We start from the raw sequence: 25,952 nt of genomic DNA on the forward strand, positions 1-25,952 counted from the left end.
TTCAGGCTTCACCCATGTCTGGGGACATAACCATTCAGTTCACATCAGCAGTGAACATTCATACTGGTGAGTGACAGAGCCAGGGCTGTCTGAATCCCGAGACACCGCCTCTCCCATGATTCACCAGGCAGAGTCAGGAGACATGCCACCAGGGAGCGGGTGCAGTGGAAGCTGCTAGCAGAGACCCAATGTCACAGCACTGAGATTCACCCTGGTGAGCTGGGTGGCAAAGTCCCAGCCCGTGCTAGATCTCGGGACCCAGAAGTGTAAATCAACCAACAACCTGTCCAGATGGGGCTGAGTGAAAACGGCTTTGTTAACCTGGGTCCTAAGTGCAAAAGTGGTATTTGGGTTTCCTGCCATAGGTAGTGTGTGAGTCTATCAGCTAAAATAAAATAAAACAGCCTTTCATTTGAACTCTCTTCTCTTTTCTTCAAACTGCCAGCGAATGTCCTGGAAGGCGATTCCATGGACCAGGATGTGGAGAGCCCGGTGGCCATTCATCAGCCAAAGTTGCCTAAGCAGGCCAGGGACGACCTGCCAAGACACATCAGCCGAGACAGGACCAAAAGGAAAATCCAGAGGTATGTGAGGAAGGATGGGAAGTGTAACGTCCACCATGGCAACGTGAGGGAGACCTACCGGTACCTGACGGACATCTTCACCACCCTCGTGGACCTCAAGTGGAGATTCAACCTGTTGATCTTCGTCATGGTCTACACAGTGACATGGCTCTTCTTTGGAATGATCTGGTGGCTAATTGCATACATCCGGGGAGATATGGACCACATAGAGGACCCCTCATGGACTCCCTGCGTCACCAACCTCAATGGGTTTGTCTCTGCTTTTTTGTTCTCAATAGAGACAGAAACCACCATCGGTTATGGCTACCGGGTGATCACGGACAAGTGCCCCGAGGGAATTATCCTCCTCTTAATCCAGTCCGTGTTGGGGTCCATTGTCAATGCATTCATGGTAGGATGCATGTTTGTGAAAATATCCCAACCCAAGAAGAGGGCAGAGACCCTGGTCTTTTCCACGCACGCAGTGATCTCCATGCGGGATGGGAAGCTCTGCCTGATGTTCCGGGTAGGGGACCTGAGGAATTCCCACATCGTGGAGGCTTCCATCCGAGCCAAGCTGATCAAGTCCAAACAGACTTCAGAGGGGGAGTTCATCCCCCTCAATCAGACGGACATCAACGTGGGGTACTACACCGGGGATGACCGTCTCTTTCTAGTGTCACCTTTGATTATTAGCCACGAGATTAACCAGCAGAGTCCCTTCTGGGAGATCTCCAAAGCACAGCTCCCTAAAGAGGAACTGGAGATTGTGGTCATCCTGGAGGGAATGGTGGAAGCAACAGGTAAGACACGCCCCATCCTGTCAGAAGCGCGTTCCGCTGAAACTCTCTGGCGGGAAATGCCGTGCCTATGCGTCCAGTAACCGTAAGTACGCGCTCGGACAGGTTTAGCCATTTCAATTTTCAGCTTTCTTAATTTTACAATATGTTTCTTTTATTTTTGTGTATATGAATGTTTTGCCGTCATGTATGTATGTGTACCATGTACATGCATTGTGCCCATGGAGGCCAGAAGAGGGCCCCAAATTCCCTATAACTAGAGTTAAAAACAGTTGTGAGGCACCATGTGGTTGCTGGGAAACTGAGGCAAAGTCCTCTGCACGAGCAGCCAGTGCTCTAAGCTGCTAGGCCACCTCTCTACCACACTTACCTTTATAAAAGCCATTCAGAAAGCAAAATAATGATTTCTTAAATTTCCAAATACTTAAAGAAATTAGATTTTGATTTTGATATGTGTTCAATGCTCATTTTGAATGATTTTAAAGTGTTTCCCATTTAAATATTTGTAGCTATTTGTTAGCAGGTCAAACAGTAAGAGTTAGACCTTTCAAAAAAAAGTGAGAAAAATGACTTAACATAACTGCTAATTTTGCCCCTTCTTTGGCCCTTGTTCATAAAACCCATAGGATTGTTCGTTTCTCCCCTTGTGTTAGGTATCTCTCCACACTTGACCCGCCCAGTCCTCAGCAGACATCACACTAAGAACTAAAGGCTTGTTCCTGGTAACGCTGCAGACCTTTGGCGGTCAGCACTGGTCATGAATCTGTGGGAAGAGAGCCTGTTCTCAGGGTTCAAGAAACTAGGCTTCCGCTCGTCTTTGCTCACACCTAAGTTACACACATGCTCCACATTCTGGGAGCCAAGTGGGTTCTGCCCATATTCACTGATGGTGTGCACAAGTCAAAAGTCCCGAGCAGAGCTGCAGACCTCCCAGAAAGTGTATAAATCCAATCCCGTTCACCAACTCTGCAGAGTTGAGTCCTTGCTACACAGCCCAGGTCTTCCCAATACACACACACACCACACACACACACACAGAAACCGTCCTGTGTTTGGAAGCTTCCAGCCTCAAACTCTACGTTGTCTGTTGTCACGGGAAAATGTATAGTCTGTGAGCTGGCCCAAGTCTTCATTAACCTGGGATTCTTTTCCAAAGGAAAATCTCTGGTCCCTTGCTTCTGTCTCCCTGTATCCGTGCACCAACAGGAGGCAAAGTCATGATTCCTACCAAGAAGTTCTTATGGGGGAGACGGAAATTTTCCAATAAGTGTTTAAATTTCAGCAAACTGAAAATGTGGAGTCTCTGTGGTGAGCACGCCGCTTCCCACAGAACAAGAGGATTTTAAAGAATAACAAAATACACTTGGCTCTCTGCATCTAAGGAGCCCGTATTCATGAGTTCCACCCACCATGGTGGAGCTCTAGCATTTAGTATCGAATGTTTTCCTGTTTCTTGCCATCATTTACTAAATAATACAGTACAAATGTTTACATGATATTTATGTCATATTAGGTATTATAGGCAATCCAAGACGATCTAAACCATGTGGGTGAGTGTAATGTCTATGAAGACACAGCTATTCTGTAAGAGGGACTTGAGCATTTGAAGACCTGGGTATCTTTGGGGAGTCCTGGGATCATGCCCTCTAGATATGAGAGACAGCTTTGTGTTTCTCTCGCATCCCTGGAGCCAGGCACGGGCCTCTAAGTCTGGTGTGCAAAAAGGAGTGAGAAACTGACTCTCTCGAGGGAGTGTCTCCAGCCAGCACCGGGATGGGAAAGACTGTTGCTTACTTCTGAGTCACAAGTTCTTGGGTCTGTATTTTGAACTGGAACATTGGCTGGAACTGGCTGTTGTGAAATTCTAAATAGAAACTGCAGATAGCAACAGGGCTATCAGCACCTTGGGCCTGAGGTTTTTATTTCTCCTGAGGTACCCATTGATTGGAGCAGAGGGGGGAGAGAGAGAGGAGAAAGGGGAGGAGAGAGCGAGGGAGGGGAAGAAAAGAAAGAAGACGAAGAGAAAGAAGGAAGGGGAGGAGAGGAGAGAGGGAAGAGAATGAAGTGGAAGAGGAGAGTGGACGGAACAAGGGCAGTGAGTACAGAATAGGGAACACTGTTGCTTTCAAAGGGACCCGAACCTCTGCACCCTGGCAGAGCACAGGGACTCAGAACACCCTAGTCGTGTCTGCAGTCACAGATGTGCACAGCATGTGCTGACCATCCCAGAGGTCCCCTGCCCCTGGGCAGACTTGAGGATAGTCCATCGGGGAATCTTCCCATTCCTGGACTGTGCACACAGAAATCCAAGCCTCTGGCTCCCGATGCTAGCCCCGTCTCCAACAACAGCCGCCGAGCTCCGCATACACTCCCTCCCACCCAAGCCCAGTCTCAAAATATAAATGAATCCGAGCAAGAAAATCATTTCTGCACTGTCCCCAGGGCAGACTTTGTCTTCCTGATGACAGCGTGTATGGAACAAGACTATCTGCAGGGGGAAGCATCCTTTTTATGATAATGAACCGCGATAGCTGCCTAGGAACGTCCTGGCCTCTCTGAGAGTTCTTGGCCACACCTGGGTAGTTGCCAGCAGAAAGAACAAACTCTCTACCATTCCTGAGAAAACACAACACTGTGGATTCTCTTTTGTAGTATACATTTTAATATACCATATATAATTAAAATATATTATATTAATATATTGTGAATATATTTTATAATAAATTATTTTTATATAGTAAATATATTGTGAATATATTATATGATAGTTTCTGGTTACTAGAGGAAGGGTTTTCTAGAACATTCTGGAGGTGTCCAGAAGCTGGAGATACATGTCTTGGTCCTGTCCACATGGGTTTTATACAGCTCAGTACCACCCACCACCCTCCCGCCCAAGAAATGAGTCCTTAAACTTCAACAGGACACCTTCTTTGGAAATTAAGATTACAGCTGGGAAAAATTTAAGGAAAGGAAAAAAAGTTTCAATGTTTCAAAGCCACAGAAAGAGAAAAGGGGGCAAACTGGAGGAAAACAGATCGAGAAGGACCCAACTATTCCCTGGAGTGCAGGGCTGGAAGTCGAGGGCTGGAGCAACTACTCTCAGAATTGTCCCCGCTGGGTCAGGGAGGCCCAGTGGTTAGGAGAACTGACGGTTCCTCTGGCTCTTCCGTAGGACCCAAGTTCAATTCCTGACACCCACACAGTGGCTCACAGCCACCTGTAACTTCAGTTGCAGGGGATCTGCTGCAGGGGGTGACGTGTATGTCCCGTTTGCAGCAGAACACGCCACGTCACTTCTCTGTGCCTGGACCATCAGCACGCCCTTTCCATAATGTGTGCCCCAGGTTCCTGGTGACCCTGACAGTTGTGTATCCTGGACCATCAGCACCCCCTTTCCATAATGATGCTGTAGGTTCCTGGTGACCCTGACAGTCGAGTATTCTGGACCATCAGCACCCCCTTTCCATAATGATGCTATAGGTTCCTGGTGACCCTGACAGTCGAATATTCTGCAGTTCTGAGTTATCTTGCAGTGACCTAGGCACCAAGGTCTGGGGTCTCTGGGAGCTCAGCTCGGGAAACAGACTTTGGGGGCAGCACGGACAGTGATGATTTTGTGGGAACTTCATGTTCCAATACCAGCTGTACTACGACTCCAATTCCATCTCAGAAAACGAAATCAAGGGTCATGGGTTGTGGCCCACGTGGCTATCATACTAGAGGCTCTGGGCTGTCCCCCCAGCAACACATAAAACCACACACCCGTAACCCCAACACTCCTACAGGGAAGGCAGAGAGATCAGACGTTAAAGGTCATCCACAGCGACACAGCGGACCCCAGGCCAACATGGGACACGGAGAACCTGTCTTCAGAGACAGGGACTGAAAGAAAGCCCTTCGGAGGCAGGAGGCAAACCTTGTCTATCCTCGGTGCCTTGAAGGGATCCCATCAGTCAGACTGACACCATAAAGGACAGGCACACATTCTCCAAGGACTGTTTTGTCCTAGCCCTGCCTCAATCAGAGGGGTGGCTGTGGTGACCTCTCGGGAACCTTCCAGTCATGTGATTCTATTTTTGAACATAAATCAAACCCTGGAAAATTCTGGCTTCAGCCACCCAGACACCCCAGAGCTGGCTCTGTGTCATCTGCAAATATATTTTTGAAGGGGCCTTTATGTCCCCGACACATGGGCAATTTTGAGGTAGTGGTGTTTACAGAAGGTTTCTTAGCTACGTAAACAAACACGCTCAGCAGCTGTGGCAAAGATGCGTTAAAATAGTAGCGCATTCATCCAGACTGATATTTATAGAGGGCACATGGGCCTCGCAGCTAGATGACAGCCACCCAGCACCGGGCCCTGGGCCAACCAATGCCGCGCTGGAGCCTTTCTGATTGAACTTCCATATTTACCCCCAGCCATTATGCAGGCAGCCTGCCCCGGCCCCGAGCGTGCGCCTCGGTACCCCCCACCCCCAACTGTGCGCCTCGGTGCCCCCCACCCCTGAGTGTGCGCCTCGGTGCCCCCCGACCCCAAGCATGCGCCTCGGTGTCCCCCACCCTCAACTGTTTGTATCTCGGTGCCCCCCACCCCGAGTGTGCGCCTCGGTGCCCCCCCACCCGAGTGTGTGCCTCGGTGCCCCCCACCCCCAAGCATGCGCCTCGGTGTCCCCCACCCTCAACTGTTTGTATCAAGGTGCCCCCCACCCCGAGTGTGTGCCTCAGTGCCCCCCACCCCCGAGCATTCGCCTCCGTGCTCCTACCCCCGAGTGTGAGCCTTGGTGCCCCCCACCCTCGAGCGTGCGTTTCGGTGGCACAAGCATCACTAAGCCTATTTGGGTTTCGGCTTTACACTTTTTATTCTGAAAACCATACGACTGATAGAGAAAAGAGACCAAACAATATCATGACTCCCTGGGTACATGTCATTTGGTTGTGATAATTGCCAATTCAGAACTGAACATGCTTTGTTTGCGTTGTCAGATTCGCCAGCGTTGCAGGATTTTAACTATAAACGTCTTAGTCCTTTCTTACAAAAGATAAGGACTTTATTTAAAAAAAAAAAACAAACCAAAAAACACATTGTGGTTTCGTTGACTGATTGATGATTGATTGGGCTAGGCAGTGTGTGTGCAGCCGCATAGGTGTAGAATCGGAGGACAATTTATGTACGATGGTTCTTTCTCTCCGCCGTGTAGGTCCCAGAGTACAGAGTCAGGTTATCAGCTTCCGTAGCAGACACCTTTCCCACTAAGCGAATTCTCTGCCACAGGACTCTTTTTTAATAAAACCATGAGGGTGAGGGGCACAGCCCCGGGCGATAAAATGCTTTCCATGCAAGTGTGCAGACCAGAGTTCAGATCTTCATGACATACATGAGGCTGGGTGTGGTGGTGTGCATTGTTACTGCCAGGGCTCTCCATGGGAGAGGGGAGAATTCCCGGATCTGAGGCTGGAGGACCAGCCTACTCTATACAGTAGAAAAACATCAAAAGACCTGTCTCAAACAAGATAGGCAGTAAGGACAAGCACCAGACATTGTCCCGTATTTGTGCTATGGATATGCGTGTGTGCGTGTGTGTGTGTGTGTGTGTGTGCATGCGTGTGCGTGTGTGTGTGCGTGTGTGCGCGTGTGTGTGCGTGCGTGCGTGTGTGTACGTGTGTGTGCATGTGCATGTGTGTGTGCACACACGCACACGCAGATTCAAGCAAGGTTAATTCCGTGTGGTTGGGTAAGGTCTCTTTCAATCCTTCAGTCTTTTACTTTTTTTTTTCATCTGTGATTTTTTTTTCTTCTCTGTAAGCTTTTTTCAGCAAAGAGAACTTAGGCAAGGTTTAAACACTGAATAGAAAAGTGGAAAAAGTGGGACACAGGAAGGGGCTAACTAGACACCACCCCATGTCAGTTTTTCCATGTCTGCAGGCCCTGCAATTTACAGAGTCAGTACACAGTGATTAAAAGTATTTAAGAAAAAAAATGTATCTGTACTGAACATATACGCAGTTTTTTGCTATTATTACACACCAGGCACTATAGATGCTATTTTTGTGCCACTGACATTTTGTGAGATGTTATAAGCAGTCGAGAGAATATTTAACATATGGGCAGATATGTGTAGGGTTCTATGCAAATTCTATACCAAAATATGTTTATATGTTGTCTTAGTTAGACATGAAGAGATTCCGTTACCACAGCAACACTTATAGGGAAAACATTTAATTGGGGTGGCTTGCTTAAAGTTTCAGAGGTTCAATCCATTATCATCATGACAGGGAGCACAGTGGCACGCAGGCAGATGTGGTGCTGGAGCTGAGAGTTCTTCCATCTTGAAACGCAGGCAACAGGAAGTCCACTGTGACACACAGTGAAGAAAAGACCTCAAAGGCCACCTTCCCAGTGGCACACTTTCTCCAACAAGGCCACACCTACTCCAATAAAGCCACATCTCCTAATAGTGCCATTCCCGTTGGGGGCCATTTTCTTTCAAACCATCACATATATTAACATATTTATGAGGTAGCTCCAAGATCTCCAGAATCAGTTCCTCCTGGGTAACAAAGGGCAATGCGTGGGCCAGGAAGCAGAAATTGCTGTTTGTGTTACCAGGGAGGCCAGTGAGCCAGGGAGATGGGAGAAGAGACCTGTTCCATCCCTCATGACGTGTTCATGTGGAAAGACTGTAAGCACAAATCATATCACAGACCATGGGACTTTCAAGATAAAGCCTTCACCCAGTTCTCCATGAAGGATTGGGAAATAAAGGTTTCAAGTCCAAGACAATGCCGTGGCTGAGGTTAAGTAGCCGCTTGCAGGGCGGGTCTCTGGGGCTCGCAGGGCTGATGTGGATGTGAACTCTCTCAGTTCATCTCTGGGCATCTTCAGTGCAGTGGTTCATGCACTTCTGCAGAGAAACATGCCCAGAACAACAAATTCATATTTAAATGTGTAAACTTCAGGCACCAATCCATGTGCTCTCATCTTTCTCCCTCAGTTTTTCTTGAAGGTTCCTTTGTTGGTTTCCCAACTTAATCAATTCTCTTTAAAATCCCTGATGAGATTTGTACCAACCACGTATCTAAACAAGATGTGTTGTTGTGTGGCAGTTCTGAAATCAAAATTAAGTGATGTCTGTAAGAATGCCCTGGGAAGCCCTGGTGATGCTAAGGCTCAGGCCCATCTCAAGAACTGCTTTTATTTGCTGTAATCAAAATGCCAGTCTGCTCTGTCAGAGGATATGAAATTCAGAGTTTGAAGGATAACAGGGTTGAGGGCTGATGTAGCAGCTCTCTCTCATAGGCTCTTCCTGGGGCAGTAGGTAGAGCCCTCACGGTGCCCAAACCTTAGTTCACCTTTAGTTTTGATAATCTACATTTATTCCACCCTGGGCAAGACATTATCTCCGTTTTGTTTTGTTTGCTTGTTTGTTTTGTTTTGTTGTTTTTCTTTTAAGAGTCTCTAAGCTCAGTTACCTGATCTGGGGTAAAAGTTAAATGATAAGATCTGAAATGCTAAGCACTCGGGTGGATAGCTCTGGAGAGATGGACATTCTGTTAAGTCTCTACAGAGAGACTTGTAGGAAAGTCTCAAAGGTCAGAACCTGCAGAGATGGACATTCTGTTGAGTCTTTACAGAGAGACTTGTAGGAACGTCAGAATCCCACTTCCATACACAGAGAAACCCACCTCTCCTTGTTCCTTCAGTGTGAGGCTCAACTCTTCAACACAAAATTTCGTTCCAAGATAATCTCTTGACATCAGCTATCCCAGGAGTAGCTTTGGCAATCAATAAACCAATGGCACTGTCCCAGAACTGGGTAAGCCCCATCTTCAACCCAGGGCTCCCTGTATGAGGTTGACGCTGTGGAGTGCCCACACCAAGACTTCAATTGCCCACATCCTCTTCCAAAAGCAAAGCATTGTAAGAGACCTAACATAACTTCTGCAAACATGGGGGAGGGCTACAAGAGAAACTTGGTCAGTGAAGTGCTTGAAGACCTGACCCCGATCTCTAGCGTCCATATAAAAAGCCAGGAATGGTCGCCTGTGCTTCTCACCTCAGAACTGGGGTGTGTAGGCTGTAGGGGAGGACTCCTGGGGATCACCAAATCAGCGTGATGACTAGGTCCCAAGGAGAGGACCTGTCTGGCTCCTGAGGGATGACAGCCAAGGTTGACCTCTGGCCTCTATACACACCTTCACACACACAAGCACCTGCACACATGAACATACACACACATTCCCACATAGAAACAAAACCAATTCTCATACTTCAGAAGGCACTGAGAGAATTCCATAATTCAAAAAGGCATCAGTGATTTTTGTTGGAAAATTAAAATACTACAAAGAATATTCCATTATTAAAACACACTTACCTGAAAATGATAGCACTGCTTTCTCCAAATGGACCATGGGGAGACCCACAGATAAATGCCCGGAAGCCATTAGTAATGGTCACATGATATTCACAACAGGGATTCAAACTCAAGGCCACGTTGGACCAGAGGGTCAGCCCCACTCCAGACACGGACTATGCTTAGCTTACAAAGAAACAGCAGCGTTCCCATTAGGAGACAGTGGCTCTGACGACCGCATCCTTAAGACAGGAGAGCTCTGTTATCTCCGATGAGCTCTGGCAGCAGTTTGCCAGTGAAGCCACCTGACCTGACGATGTCTAATCACCCAGAAGAGGATCACCGGGGAAAACCACATGAATTATCTATGTGGACACAGGTGCACACACCCTTGTACAACAGTTCAACAGTAAAGAGTACGCCATGCCCAAGCATCCCTTTAGGATCCTGTCAGTCCTATCAATTACTTATCCAACTTCTTTCTCAAAAATGGTTTCTCTCAGGCATGGGCCAACTCATTAAATACCCTCTTAATCTCAACCCATAACTGCATCATTCGCTGGCTTGCCTCGGTGTCTTCAGCTCTAAAATGGGATTGCTACTTCATATCCTGGTGACTTTCCTACTTACCGAATCCCTCTAGGGAAGATCATTTCCTTCTCATGGGCTACCCTGTGAAACAATGAGGGGCAAAGCTTTGTGGGGAGGCAAAGGGGAAGACTGGCCCTCACGGTGGCTGCACTGTTCCCAGGGACTTTGAAGCTGCACAGAATGTCAGAGGATCCCCTTGAAGGTGCTCTGAATAGCCAGCGTGGACACTATTTACCTCTGTGTGCTTGTGCCCAAGCCAGAGTGGCCTCTGCCCTGGTCACCTCCTGTGAATTATAGATTGATGATATTTGAAATAAGAGGGACTACTGGAGCCAGTAAGAAAGGACTCTGCATTCCCATAAATAGCAACGTTTATGCCTACAATGTCTGCCGGAGGCGGCTATGGATGTAGATTACCCCCTCCTCCTCTGAGGCCAGTGAGGACGGGCCAGTGTGCATCTGAAAACATTCCTTCACTGCTCCCAATCCCTCGTCTAGATGTCTCATGAGATTTTGAGACACCTGCCCTTGTTCCCGCTTGGAAGAGTCACTTTTGCGTCGCTGACTCAACCCAACCAAATCATTTTGACTTCCAGAAACCTCTACAGCACAGAGTGAAGAACAAGCAGTCTTTCTCCTGAGAAAGAGTGATAGCAACACTCAATCTGTCTGCTCTGTCTGTGTTGTGCTGCAACAACAAACACACCTAAGGTCTTTGAACAGCGAAGGTTTAATTCTTGTCCATTAGACATGTCCTCTGCGACTCTGCCTACATCCAAGATGTCACACACGAGACATGCCATTCTCCCGTCAGAGGGAAACAGAGACATGAAAAACTCACTTCTGCTCTCAGTTTGCTAGTGATAGAAAGTTATATGACAGGGCCTGGTGTCAGCAGGCTGGTACCATATAATTCTCTTACAGGGATTTGAAATAAATAATTGAGATCAGTGATTTAATCCATCCTAGATCCCCTTAGAATTTGAAAAATGATACATAACTGAAAACTTCTTGTGAGGTACAGTTTAAGATGTATGAGGTCATTGGTTCATCCCACAAAACCACGCAGCCCTCAGAGGAGGAAGTAGGCTTACGTTTCCTATTGAACTGAGGCCATAGGAATCAGTCTTATCTACAGAAGCAGAAGCGGTGAGCATCAGGCCGTCGGAAAACCTACAGGCCAGTGTGTGACAATATTACCTGGGGTTCTCATGGCACAGTGAGCCCTCTGCCAGTCTGGATCCTGCCTGGCTCAGTATAATCAACCCCTTGCCAAGTCGCCGAGGACATGAAGCATGACTGAGCAATGACATTACATTGAGCAGAGCAACCAGGATGCTGGTTGTTTGTTACCATGGTAAAAACCTATCCTGCCTTGCCTGCTACAAAATGTCATGATGACACTTTGACAAGAGGGCTGTTGCACACGCCAAGCACACCAGACTTGCCAGGAAGTGTGAGTTTGCAGCTAGCATCTTTGCAGAATGTCTTCTTCCTGCTGCAATTCTCTTCCCTGGTAAGACTTTAACACCAAATGGGCTGATTTCAATCTGTCTCTGTTCTGGCATGTTGGTGTACCTGGACAATTTGTGTGTGTGTGTGTGTGTGTGTGTGTGTGTGTGTGTGTGTGTGTGCATGTGTACACATTACATATATCTGGGAGGGTTTATATCTTTATATTAATATTTATATAAATGTGTATCTTTATCCTATGGGATCACGCATGCAACCCTTTATAATGGGACCTGGGACACACTAACGTAGAGACCAACTATGTGGTTCTGCATATTTTCCTATCTTCATCACTGTCAAGCATTTGGCATCCCCTGGCTGACAGTTCTTACATTTATTTATGTATTTATGCTGAGAGCATGTATACATGTGTGTGCACACACGGTGGTCCATGTGCGGAAGTCCAAGGACAACTTATAGGAGTCCTTTCTCTCCACCCACATGGATCCTGAAAATCAAACTCAGGTCACCAGATTTGGTGGCACACACTTTACGTGCTGGGAGTCAGTTCACCGGCCCGCTAATTATTCCCAAAGATGTACCTCATGGCTTAAAAACAATTTGAAAGGTTAAGACCATTCTTATTTGACACGTGATAAAGGTTGGCTCTAGGGTAAGGGGTGGGGTGGAAATGACTTGCCCAGAGTCACATAACTGAAGTGGCCAAGCCAAGACCAACCTCAGTGCTGCCCAGCTCCCAGCCGCCTGCCCATCTGCCTCTGAAGAGAAGCCTAGTCCACCAGGTGCACGTGAGGACCGCAACAATGATGGCACTGACCACAACTCATGGCTGATGCTGGTTATCCTCAGCTATTAACCTTCCTGCCCTCCCTAACCTGACCAAGGGGGGCAAGCAGCGATGAGCCACGGGGCCGGTTCTTCTGTGGATGACCGCTTACAGAAGCCAAGAAACTCCTAACAAAATACAATCACTCCCCCTGCTGAAAAGTCACCAGAAGGCTGGGTGTGGGGCTGCACGCCTTTCATCCCAGCACAACAGAAGAGAAGCCAGTGGCCTTCTGTGAGTCTGAGGGCAGGCCAGTCAGGGCTGAGCTGGCAGCCCTTGTCTTGAAAACAATTCAGTCAGATATTAAAAAGATGTAAAAGCTTCCAGAGAGGCCCAGGAAAATCTAGATACCTCATGTGAGCCTCCAAGGCCTTGCAGCCAACCCTTGCTTGCAGCCTGTGTGCCGGCTCCTATCTATCTCCAGCCACTGTGTGCCGGCTCCTATCTATCTCCAGCCACCGTGTGCCGGCTCCTATCTATCTCCAGCCACTGTGTGCCGGCTCCTATCTATCTCCAGCCACCGTGTGCCGGCTCCTATCTATCTCCAGCCACTGTGTGCGGGCTCCTATCTCCGGCCACTGTGTGCCGGCTCCTATCTCCAGCCACTGTGTGTGGGCTCCTATCTATCTCCAGCCACTGTGTGCCGGCTCCTATCTATCTCCGGCCACTGTGTGCGGGCTCCTATCTCCGGCCACTGTGTGCCGGCTCCTATCTATCTCCGGCCACTGTGTGCGGGCTCCTATCTATCTCCAGCCACTGTGTGCCGGCTCCTATCTCCAGCCACTTGCTTGTGTGACTCACACTGAGCCACATGAGTTTGCAGCTCTTTCTCGGGGAAGCCTTCTCAGAACCTGCCCCTGGGAACCACTTCTAGCACACTGAACAGGGCACAGGCTGCTGGAGACCATCCCTCTTCATTCAGTTATTAGCAGTCGGACTGTATCCTCCATGAGCACGGTGCCTGCCTTGCTAGGTGCTGTGTGCCCAGAGTCCTGGACCAAGTAAATATGAACGAATGGAAGATCTTGTGTGGTCATGAACCAGCTTGGCTCTTTATGCATACAGGGAAAAAATAAGTCTGGAGTCTTTTTAAGTTTCCAAAAGTCAACAAAGATCAGTCTGCAGCCTCTGTCTTCTGTGCGGCTCACTGCTGAGAACCAGGTGGGCCAGGTGGGTCAGCTGAGCTGCAGACAACTCTCAGTGATCTCTCTCTCCACCAGAGTGGCTTATCATCCCAAGCTCCCACTGGCTTCTTTGATAGTCTACACCTAGGTGAAGAGAACCCTGGCCTCTCAGGTGTCACAGATACATCATCCCTTCCTCTAGTCTTCCCACTTTTAACCCTTTGTGGACCATCAACTCCTCAAGTCCTGCTCTGTGGCTAGTTCATGGGACTTCTTGATGGAAGGAGGCTTGCTTCCTCTGGACTCTCCACTGCCACCTGCTGGGAAGTTCATGTCATAAACTTACAAATCAGCCCCTTAGGTGGAAGGTGGTCAGTAAACAACCTACAGGACCATATATGGGGACCCCAGGTGAGCTCGTCCATTCAGTCCCATGCTTGTCAGTGACATCCAGACACCCGCACCTCTCCAGACCTTGGGGTGCATAGCACTGTGTCCTCTCCCAGGACTCTTACACGGCTTCCAAGTTGGCTTCACCAATGGTAGTCTTACTTGGGGTGTCCCCTCCATGATGTGCAGAACAACCCTTGAAACAAATCCCACTCTTTATCCCCAACCAGGCATCTCTGGTCTCTTCAGTGGAGCTAAAGAACAAAGCAGACCACTTTTGCATGTCACAGTGTGCGACCTGTCCTCACTCCGCCATACGCGAGCAACTGAGCCCTGAGCCCATGGTGAGCTGGCTCCCATCTGACCTCACAGTGACACTAGGCTGCCTGAGATGCCCTCGCTTCCTTTCTGATAACGACTCACCCCAGAACCCCTAGGGTTGCCTTTCGGGGGCCTTGGCAGACTCAGAAGCTCCCCGTGTGCTTTTCCACAGAGGTGACAGACCACGTGTGGGCAGCGCCATCTGACTATAATTTTTTTAGGATAAAAGTTGCCTTTTGTTTTCTATTTTCAGCAAGAACTACAATCTGGCCTGTGATTGGTGCTCGATAAAAGAGATAAAATCCGTGATTTCTTACAAACAAGGTCTGATCTCTTTAACTGCACCTCAGGCCTGTAGTGTTTCCTCTTCACTGGCGGTGTGCACCCAGCGTCAAGCAGCACCTAGTTTTCCCCTAGAGGTGCCACGTTGTGCATGGTCATCGTGTTTTAAGTATGGCCCTAGTGGGCTTGTTTGTTGAAAACTTGGTGTCTACAGCTTGTGGCTCTGTTTAGGAAGTTTGGGGAACCTTGCCGGAAGAAATGAGTCACTGAAGGGCAGACCATGAGAGGGAGAGCCAGGCCCTGCTTCCTCGATCTGCCCAGGTACTGGGTGTCACGGCCACTCACTTCTGCTGCTGCAGACTTAGCTGTGCCTCTGTCTCCGATGCACCACACCCTCTCACTCTGATCCAGAACAAAGCCTTCTCTCTTGCTGCTGTCGACCTCCCCACAGTGGTGAGGAAAGCATGCAGTGTTGAACTGCAAGTCTGACTGCATTCCGTCCTTTCTCCCACCCAGGAACAGCCGTGCATTCCACAGACTCCATCTGACACGACAGATTGCTCGAAGCAGAAATGCAAAAAGCGAACTTATCCCCAATACTCAGTCTCGGAATTTCACACAAGGTTCTGCAGAACAGAAGGGTGGCCCCATCCAGGCTGATAAAGACCTCACTGTCACAAAGGTTGGTGAGGCCAGGAAGCTGGACTGGGGGAGCAGCAGTCACTAGGACCTCATCCCACTTACTCCCATGCATTAGGAGGTCCTTGATGTCACCCAGATTTGCAGCCAGGTCCCAACAAGTGAGCCTCTCAGGAGAAAAGGTGTGGGGAGGGGGTCTGGACATAGTTTCTAAGCTAAAGTCAAAAGCAGGCCACCACTGAACCCTTCACTGCAGCCATGACAGCAGAGACTGTGAGTTAGGACACCTAACCTCCACCGCCTTCTAAAGATTTAACTTCTAACTAACAAAGGAAGGTTGTATTTATAATGTATAACACGCTATTTTAAACACACACATACGATATGCTAACACAGCAAATCTCCTGATTCCTTCCTCAAATTTGCTTTGTGCTTTTGGCTTTGACAGTTTTAGATGTCTACCTGAGGAATTCTCTCTTTTTGCCCCCCTTAACCCCCTCTTCTCTGTTCCTCACTCACTGACACCCTTCTTTCCAACCAAGTCCCTCTCCTCCTTCCAAGTCTGGTTTTGCATGTGACGCACTGAGTTTAATTGGAGCACCTTCATGAGCATGGATGGGAAGTTCCTTAGAGAAGCACCAGCAACTTGTCAGTGGCTACACCACTGAAGAGAGGAACATGGCTCTGAGTTCATCATCTTCCTGCTGAAAACACGGCATGGACCATGTCACCTACTTCTTAATAGCTAGGATCAAGCCCAGGGCTTGGTGCATGGTAAGTGGGCACTATACAAACTGAGCTGCATCCCCAAACCCTAACAGGACCACTCTGATGGTTAAGCAGGGGGCGGGAGTCAGGCTCAGTCATGCTTGGTCCCCAATGAAGATCTCCACATACCTGGCTCTGCGTGAAGACCCAATCCCACCTTTGAGGAACCAGAAGTTCAGAGCAGGGCTTTAAGGAAGCCTCCTCTCTAACAGGCCAGAGCATAAATGCGTACTAGGGACAGCTTCTACCACAGCCACCAGCTTTAATATCAACTATGGAAGCAGCCACAGGCAGGAAGAGGGAAAATCAATGGGGATGTGATGACAGAGGTTTCTTTTTTTTATTTTATTTATTTATTAAAGATTTCTGTCTCTTCCCCGCCACCGCCTCCCACTTCCGTCCCCCTCCCCCAATCAAGTCCCTGTCCCTCGTCAGCCCAAAGAGCAATCAGGGTTCCCTGCCCTGTGGGAAGTCCAAGGACCACCCACCTCCATTCAGGTCTAGTAAGGTGAGCATCCAAACTGCCTAGGCTCCCACAAAGCCAGTACGTGCAGTAGGATCAAAAACCCATTGCCATTGTTCTTGAGTTCTCAGTAGTCCTCATTGTCCTCTATGTTCAGCGAGTCCGGTTTTATCCCAGGCTTTTTCAGACCCAGGCCAGCTGGCCTTGGTGAGTTCTCAATAGGACATCCCCATTGTCTCAGTGTGTGGGTGCACCCCTCACGGTCCTAAGTTCTTTGCTCGTGCTCTCTCTCCTTCTTCTCCTGATTTGGACCTTGAGATTTCTGTCCGGTGCTCCAATGTGGGTCTCTGTCTCTGTCTCCTTTCATCACCTGATGAAGGTTAATATTCAGGAGGATGCCTATATGTTTTTCTTTGGGTTCTCCTTCTTATTTAGCTTTTCTAGGATCACTAATTATAGGCTCAATATCCTTTATTTATGGCTAGAAATCAAATATGAGTGAGTACATCCCATGTTCCTCTTTTTGGGTCTGGCTTACCTCACTCAGGATAGTGTTTTCTATTTCCATCCATTTGCATGCAAAATTCAAGAAGTCCTTGTTTTGTACTGCTGAGTAGTAGTCTAATATGTAAATATTCCATACTTTCTTCATCCATTCTTCCATTGAAGGGCATGTAGGTTGTTTCCAGGTTCTGGCTATTACAAATAATGCTGCTATGAACATAGTTGAGCATATACTTTTGTTGTATGATAGGGCATATCTTGGGTATATTCCCAAGAGTGGTATTGCTGGGTCCAGGGGTAGGTTGATCCCGAATTTCCTGAGAAACCGCCACACTGCTTTCCAAAGTGGTTGCACAAGTTTGCATTCCCACCGGCAATGGATGAGTATACCCCTTTCTCCACAACCTCTCCAGCAAAGGCTATCATTGGTGTTTTTTATTTTAGCCATTCTGACAGGTGTAAGATGGTATCTTAAAGTTGTCTTGATTTGCATTTCCCTGATCGCTAAGGAAGTTGAGCATGACCTTAAGTGTCTTTTGACCATTTGAACTTCTGTTGAGAATTCTCTGTTCAGCTCAGTGCTCCATTTTATAATTGGGTTGATTAGCCTTTTATGGTCTAGTTTCTTGAGTTCTTTATATATTTTGGAGATCAGACCTTTGTCTGTTGCAGGGTTGGTGAAGATCTTCTCCCAGTCAGTGGGTTTGGCAGAGGTTTCTGTCCGCCCGGTCCCACAGCGCTTCAGTCCCAACGAAACACACAGAGGTCTACATTATTAACTGGTTGGGCTCTTAGCTCAGGTGTCTTCACTAATTTCTACATTTTAACCCATAATTCTTGTCTGTGTCAGCCACGTGGCTTGGTACCTGTTATCAGCGAGGCATTCTCATCTTGCTTCCTCTGCATCTGGGTGATGGCTGCAGACTCTGCCTTTCCTCTTCCCAGAATTCTCCTCTTCTGGTCGCTCCATCTCTACTTCCTGCCTGGCTACTGGCCAATCAGCATTTCATTCAAGCAAGTGACAGGGTACAGACCACTGTCCCACAACAGGGCTGCATCCTGATGTAGGTTTGTTTATGGACACATTATCATTTGTTTTCAGCCCTTTTAAAAGTGTCAAAGCCATATCCATCTTTCTCCTATTCTGTAACACGGAGGACCATGTGGTGCAGAACAGAGTCACACATGGAGGGGTGGGGTGCCCAGGAAGATCAGGAGCTCCCCTCCCTCTCCAAGAACACCCCGCTCCAGACGGGCTCTGCTTGATCTGGATCAGCGCTGAGACCCAGCAGGCAGTGCGGCTGGAGAAGGAGCCCTGCCTGAGCCTGGAGAGCCTGAATCATTTGCATTTGCCTCTGAGTGGAAATCTAACAGGAAGCAGAGGGTCCCTGACCTTTTGCAGAGCTCTGATTGAGCACATATGCAGAAGCAGGGCTCCATCAGTAAACAGCGCTGTTATTAATATTGCATTTTCAAAGGAAAAGATTAAAGAACATGAGCCTTTTACTTTTAATGGATTTTATACTGACTCATTCCCTTTCTGACTTGCTTTGGTTTCTTTGTTCAGAAACTGCTTCCCCAACTTCAGTCTCCCAAGTTCTTCTCCTCGTGGCATTTATCCTCCTTTGGAGACCGAAAATACTCAACTCCATCCCACCCCAAGAGAGCCTCTCTTTGTCCAGCCCCTCTCTGTTGGCACCCCAGTGTGTGTCAGAGGCTGAAGATCCTCCAGCCATTTTCATCAATGACACAAGCTGCCTTGTACTTAAAGAACATGTCCCGAGGGCTTGAGAGGTGGCTCATCAGTTAAGAGCACTTGCTGCTCTTGCAGAGAACCCAGGTTCAGTTCCCAGAAGCTGCATGGCGGCTCAGAACCACAATCATCCACAATTCAAATTCCAGGGGATCCAGTGTTCTCTTCTGTTCTCCAAGGACACCAGGCAGATACACACCTGGTATACACACATGCAGGCAAAACACTCACACACATAAATAAATAAATCTACAACATAAAAGTAAAATAACAAATTCCATATTCATGCTGCAGGTCTTTCACCCCCATCGGGCCAGTATGGGAACTGTGCAAAGTCGTCCCCTGCTAATGCCGTGGCAATATCTCTCATCTACAAAGCAGCTACTGCCAACACAGCATCCAATGACGTAATTCAAACTTTCTAGTCACTGAGCTGGCTAGTTTTATGTCAACTTGACACAAGCTAGAGTCATTCTAAAATCAGGAGTCTCAGCTGAGAAAATGCTCCCACGAGGATGGCCTGTGTGCAAGCCAGAAAGCCGCATTCCTCCACAGCCTCCGCTGTGGTTCCTGCCTTGAGTTCCTGCCCTGACTTCTGTTGGTGGTGGAATGGTGACCTGAGAGTTGTAACACGAAATAACTCTCTCGTCCTTTTTGCTTGTGGCCACAGTGTTTTATTACAGCAATAGAAACACCAATTAAGATACCAGCAAAACCAAACTTGGCAGGTAGGATGCTCCCAAGGACCTGGCATCTTAGATGACAGGAACTGTGACAAACTCTTAAATAACACATATATCTGGACTTGCCTGAAGAAAAATCAGTTTTCCCTACTGGGGATCTTAGTTGGAAAATACACCATCTGGTTCTCTGCTGTTGGTTGCCCTGTCTTCCCAGGGTGACTTCTTTGGGCTTTGCCAGTTTCCTCAATAGTTTCTCTTATGGGCTATGGAACCCTCGCCCTCCCCTCTACGCCATCATCTATGAAGCCCCTCTAAAGTTCATCTCTCAAGCTGTTGCTCTCCTCAGGGTACAGGGTGGCGTATGGTAGAATATTAGAATATTCCTCCTGTGTTTTTCTTATGCTTCCTCATGTTTGGGGAGGAACTCAATGGAAAGGATGCTTCGCTCACAGCAGACATTGTACCAGGGGGCAGCTGTGGCCTCGCTACCGTCAAGGCGGATGAAGGGTTTCCTGCCAAATTATTGTTTCATACTTTGTAAAGGCCACCATCTGACTCGATACTTTGAGATGGAGGCAATATCCTGGATGATACCTGGCTTCCCCTAGAAGTTTCTTTGAGTAGTAATTGATGGTTCATACAGCCTACGTTGGCTCTGCCCTTCATGGTCACCAGGTGCCAGCCTTCAACCGACTACATACCTGTCCTGGCTTTAGCTGTGAAATGTCTTTTCCCTTCCTGCTTCCCTGTCTTTGTACTTGTATCAGTATGGCAAGTCTCCTTTGTAGTTCTGATCTGCTGCCTTCTTTACTCACTTGTGATGCTCAGATTAGCCCAGCATTTCCATCATCGGATTTCCCCATCCCTTCTGAAGATTCACCTTGGGATTTCCCTGCTCCAGTTCTCTGGACAGGTATGTAGAGTCCTGCACCTCTAAGTCATAACTGCTTTTTAGAAGCCAAGATTCAACACAATCCATGCTGAGCAAGCCTTCCTACCAGGTCCCTCAGATTTCAACAGCTAAAGGGTTTTTAGAAGAGCCAACCTCTGCCAAGGGCACATCTGAACTGAACTGAGAGATCTATATTAGCTCCCTCCTGTACTGGGTGATATAGCTCAGTAGTAGAGCACATGTCCAGATGTGTGAGACCCTGCGGTCCATCCTCACCATTCCTAATCATCGTCATTATCATCACATGGCCATCTAGGAACTGTTCTTGGAGAAATCCAAGTTGATCACCTCTAGTATCTATGAGAAGAGCAGGAGACAGCCAGAAGCCCCAGTCTCTCATCCATCCACCCAGTTTTGATATCCAAAGACTAGAAAACAATAGTCCAACAGTGGTCATATAAGCAAGCAATGGAAATATGACAGGGAACATCTTCATGGAGCTGCCTGATATAAGGGAACTGAGCCTTCATTTCCTAGAAAACTCTGACTCCCATCCCAGCCTCCCTGCTGGTTCATGTCACAGCACTGACAGCAGCAGCTGGCTTCCTCAATGGCAGTAGACACTGTAAGCTTCCTTGTCCTCAGAGTGAACCTGGCATCAGATTCATGGGCAGCAGTCTGGAGCTGCCATGCTCTGTGTCCTCACAATGTTTCAGTTCCCATTGCTTTTAGGAGCTTATCCTACAAGTTTTCTCTCCTAAGCAACGCCTTCATAGTGACGTTTGCTATTCTATATGCTGTGTGCCATGCTGACTTGGGCTGCCATCACAAAATAGTACCAACTGGGCGGTGTCAACAACAACATTTATGTCCCCAAAGTCTGGAGACTGGAAGTCTCAGATCGAGGCACGGTTGATTTTGTTCCTGGTGAGAACTCCGTTCCTAGCTTGGGGACAACGCCTCCTCTCCATGTCCTCACATAGCCTCTGCCTAGGCAGAGATGGAGATTTCCATGGGCTTTCTCTTCCTACAAAGAAATCAATCCTGTTGGACCAGCTCCCTCTGCTGCGTGAGGACCACGCTCAACCTTAATTACTCATAATCTCTGTTCCCAAACAATCAATGCCGGGGCTTTGATGTATAGATTTGGGGGAGACATCATTCAGTCCACGTACTTTAGAAACTGCATGTGTTCTTTATGGATCAAGTCAGGATAATAGTAAAGGGACCCTCATGTGTTCATTGTCATTGGGGGTTCTGAGCTTTGACATCAGCTCCCCATACACTAGTGAAACCAAGCCAGTCAGCCAGCCTGATGCTTGCAGCCGAGACGAAGCTGTGCCTATAACTTGGTAAACTCTCAAGCACATTCTGACTACATCATATTGGCTCTTTATCCTACATGACAGTCCTAAGAATGCTAAAATCCCTATTGCTCCCTTCAATATTTATACTTTGAATATTGTATTCCCCCTGTATTTGAGTGTGTGAGCTTTCCATTGGTAAAAGAGGCACCTGGAAGCGGGGTAAGGATACACATACCAGCAATCCTGGAATTCAGGAGGTGGAAGCAGGAGAAGCAGGAGTTCAAAGTCATCCTTGGCTACATAGCAAGCTCAAGGCCACTCTAGACTACAGGAGACCCTGTCTCAAAAAGCAAAACAGCAGGTAAAACCATCCAGGGCATTGCTTGGGTAGCAAACTGAGTTGGTAAACTTTCTGTCACGATGATGAAATACCCAGAGTGAACCATTTATGAAGATATAAGGTTTGTTTGGGGTCAAAGATTTGGAGATTTGGGTTGGTGATCACTTGTCCTTATTGCCCCGGGTGTTGTGGAGTGGCTCAGTGTGGCAGAGTAGAGTTGCTTACTGCACAAACCACAAAGTAAAGAAGAGAAGCAGGGACCTCACTTCTCTACACTCAAGGACACACATCAATGTCCTAGCCATCCTCCATAATGTCCCATCGCTCATAAACACCCATAATAACCTGAAGAAGGATGCATAAAAGAAATCCCACACTAGCTCAGAATTGAGTATAATAGAAGGTTATATTTAGGGGTAGACTCACAGATTACAGTCCACTGCTCAAACAGGGAACAGCAACCGAATCCAGTAGCCAAGAAGGAGGCCAAAACTATGCACTTTACATTGGCATATATAGTATAAGAGGCCATGCCCAAGTGAACAGGTAACTTAAAGGGTACTGGTGGTAGGACTTCCTACACACCTCCCCTTTTGTTTAAATAAGAAAGTTCTGCCCTTTTCGTCAAGATGGCGCTGAAAGCGAAGAAGGAAGCTCCTGCCCCTCCCAAAGCTGAAGCTAAAGTGAAGGCCTTGAAAGCCAAGAAGGCAGTGCTGAAAGGCGTCCACAGCCACAAAAAGAAGAAGATCCGCACATCGCCCACCTTTCGGCGTCCCAAGACCCTGCGGCTACGAAGGCAGCCTAAATACCCCCGGAAGAGTGCACCCAGGAGGAACAAGCTTGACCACTATGCCGTCATCAAATTCCCCCTGACCACCGAGTCAGCCATGAAGAAGATAGAAGACAACAACACACTTGTGTTCATTGTGGACGTCAAGGCCAACAAGCACCAGATCAAACAGGCTGTGAAGAAACTCTATGACATCGATGTGGCCAAAGTCAACACCCTCATAAGGCCCGATGGAGAGAAGAAGGCGTATGTTCGGTTGGCTCCTGATTATGATGTTCTGGATGTTACCAACAAGATTGGAATCATCTAAACTGAGCCCAGCCGGCTAATTCTAAATATACACTTTTTCACCATAAAAAAAAAGAAAGTTCTAAGTCTAATATGAAGTTATATACAATAAGAACAAGTATCAGATATAAAAATTAGAATTACAGCCAGCATAAACAATATCAAGAAAGAAACATGTGATAAATGTTTTAATAATTATCCTATCCTAAGGAGTTTAAGTCTTGTATTATAAATAACTTGGCCAAGTCATGAGAGGAAAGTAATTACAACTATCTAGTCTCAACTCCATCAAAGACCTGAGAAGGAAAATAATATTACTTGGGTAAATAGGAAGTGCAATCAAGCAACTTCCAAAATGTGCAACAAATGACAGAGACAAGTGGCTTCCTGGCAATTACCCAAAGTCTCATTTGCAATGTTGAAGCAACCAACTTTGGCTAAGGCCTAGAGTAACTGGCATATTACTTTCAGAGGCAGGAAATTTTTCAAAACTGTCTTACCCTGTCTTGGCAAGATTTGACAGTCTTTTTCCTTGTATCCTGCTTGTCCTGTCTGGACAACATGCATTTTGTCAGTGGTTGATACATGGGCAGTTCCTTGCCCAAAGGCCAGTTTTGCCAAAAAGAAAACAAGCTCCAAGTGGAGTGTCTTTGGTGCTCAACATTCTCTCAGGAATAGATGGGTGCTGCCAGGAGCAATTGTGTCTCACGTCAACACAATGCTAAGTTATTTAAATGCCATATTCTACAGCTCTTTGAAGTGGTTGAAGATTACCTAGCTATGCAGAATATAATCTCTATGTATCTAAAGAACCTGATTAGTCTAACTATAAATATGACAAACATAAATAACTATTGATCTATAATTCTTAATACCTATATAACTTAAAGGCCAAGATTTCATATTAGAATATTATACAATAAGCAACTCTGCAACAAATGAGGACAATGACCTCAAATTGTAAACAATGTATAAATATCTTGATCAGAGGTAAAAATATATGTTACAATATGATAAATATATCCTAAAATTGTATCAATATACCAAATGTCTTAAACAGAGATAGAAGCATGCATGCATACAAAATGAGAAAATAACTTTGCCTAGATATACAAATATGTGGACAAAAATAGGACATATTCAATATAATTTAAGCTTGTATTGATATACAAGAATTTATACCAAGTAAATTACCTATTATCCCATCCAATTTCCTCTTTTTTTTCAAAGAGATCCCTGAGCCTACATAATTTCCCCAACAACTCTCAACCCTACACCAATTATAATCAACCCCTAAATGATGTCCCTAACCCTGAGGACAAACATTGTTGGGAGAAGGGACATTGTCTTCTAGGATTACTTCCAGCTGTCATAGGGGCGATGTTCATTCTATGGGATCCTATGAAAGTAAAATGATTGTTAAGTTCCAAGATTACTGTCTGGTATAATTGCAAATAGTCTCTGAGTATTCAGTAAGGTGTTTCTGATGTTCCTATTTGGAGTTCTGACCAGAACATTGAAAAAAATGCACTATTTTACCTAACCAAGTTGAAACCATCTTGAGCAGCTGGTACCCAAAACAGGTCTTATATTAGCGCTATCAGCATCATGACGTCATATCAACCAGGTGGAGTTGTTGTTGTGGGACCCAATCTTCTTCCTGGAAACTTCAAAGATTACTGCAGGAAAATACTTGTTCATTGTGGAAAATTTAAACATTTTTAATATAGACATATACAGACATATATGTTCAATGTAAGGTATGATAGAGAAAAAATAGGTATGAAGAAAAGAAAATCTTTTCTAAATTCTTTCTTCTTTCTGTCCCATACCAGATGGCTCCTGACATGAGACAGAAACACTGAATTTTTATTTTAACAATGTGCTTGGATTTAGAGGACAGAGCTGTTGTCAAACTCCAAAGCCAGATATGTGTTTGTGTGTGTGTGTGTGTGTGTTTTATCACTTGTCCTTACAAGTCATATTCCTTTTTCTTGATATTCCTTATTGAACAGTTATTTTTCCTTCTGTCAGCATCCAAACATCTAGGGTCTCTTGAATTTTTGGAGATGTGTATTTTCCTGTAAAGATAAGAACCCTGCCCCAACCCTATATGCTTTCCTTACCACCTGTATGGTTGTCACTGTTGTGAATGAGGCATCATTTCTCTTTCTCAAGAGGTTTCTCTTTTTCAAAGTGAATCATTATTCATTTTGATGGTATCCATAGTTTTTCTTCTCCTGTGGAAACAAGAGCAAAACCCTTCCCCAACATAGCACCTCTCCTGGCTTCCATTGTGAGGTCAACATATCCTTGACATACACTAGATGATTTAATTCAGAAGGTTTTTTTCTATTATCCAATGACTCTCTTCTGCTGTTGTCCCTTTCTCATTAGCGTGAAGAAAACTGAAGGTTAATAAGGCATATGTAATCTATTTCTGGGGGTATTTTCTACCCCTTTCTGTTTGCTTAGCAAATCCTTTATAGGACAATTTGACCTTGCTGTAACTGCCTGACCTGTAGGATTGTGTGGTACACTAATATTCTTTATATTATAATACACAAAAATCTCTTTCATTTTCTTAGACACATATGATGGACCATTGTCTGTCTTTATTTGTGCAGGTATACCCATGACGGTCATAACTTCTAATAAATGTGTGATTACTGAATCAGCCTTTTCTGAGCTTAAAGCAGTTGCCCACTAAAAACCTGAGTAAGTGTCAATGGTGTGGTATACATATTTTAATTTTCCAAATTCTGCAAAGTGGAGCACATCCATCTGCCAGATTTAATTCCTTT

At 46.5% G+C, this 25,952-nt stretch overlaps 2 protein-coding genes across 6 annotated transcripts in view; both read left to right on the forward strand.

The window, feature by feature from the left end:
• The window catches only part of Kcnj6 (potassium inwardly rectifying channel subfamily J member 6), a 251,737-nt gene that overhangs the window by 170,868 nt on the left and 54,917 nt on the right, over window positions 1-25,952 (forward strand). For all 5 annotated transcript variants that reach the window (XR_005976227.1, XM_041673140.1, XM_041673138.1 and 2 more), the window contains exon 3: window positions 446-1,366. Coding sequence is in view for 4 of the 5 variants with exons in the window: in XM_041673140.1 (XP_041529074.1) it covers window positions 446-1,366 (921 nt within the window). In the remaining variant the exon portion in view is untranslated. The remainder of the gene's footprint in view (window positions 1-445; window positions 1,367-25,952) is intronic.
• On the forward strand, window positions 22,700-23,170 carry LOC121461819 (60S ribosomal protein L23a-like). Its single transcript, XM_041673142.1, has one exon. The coding sequence runs from the start codon at window positions 22,700-22,702 to the stop codon at window positions 23,168-23,170; it is 471 nt and encodes a 156-aa protein (XP_041529076.1).

The sequence above is a fragment of the Microtus oregoni genome, unplaced genomic scaffold (genome assembly GCF_018167655.1).
Source record: "Microtus oregoni isolate MIOR12 unplaced genomic scaffold, Mior012 000023F_ref0000262, whole genome shotgun sequence".
In the NCBI taxonomy this organism is placed as follows: Eukaryota; Metazoa; Chordata; class Mammalia; order Rodentia; family Cricetidae; genus Microtus; species Microtus oregoni.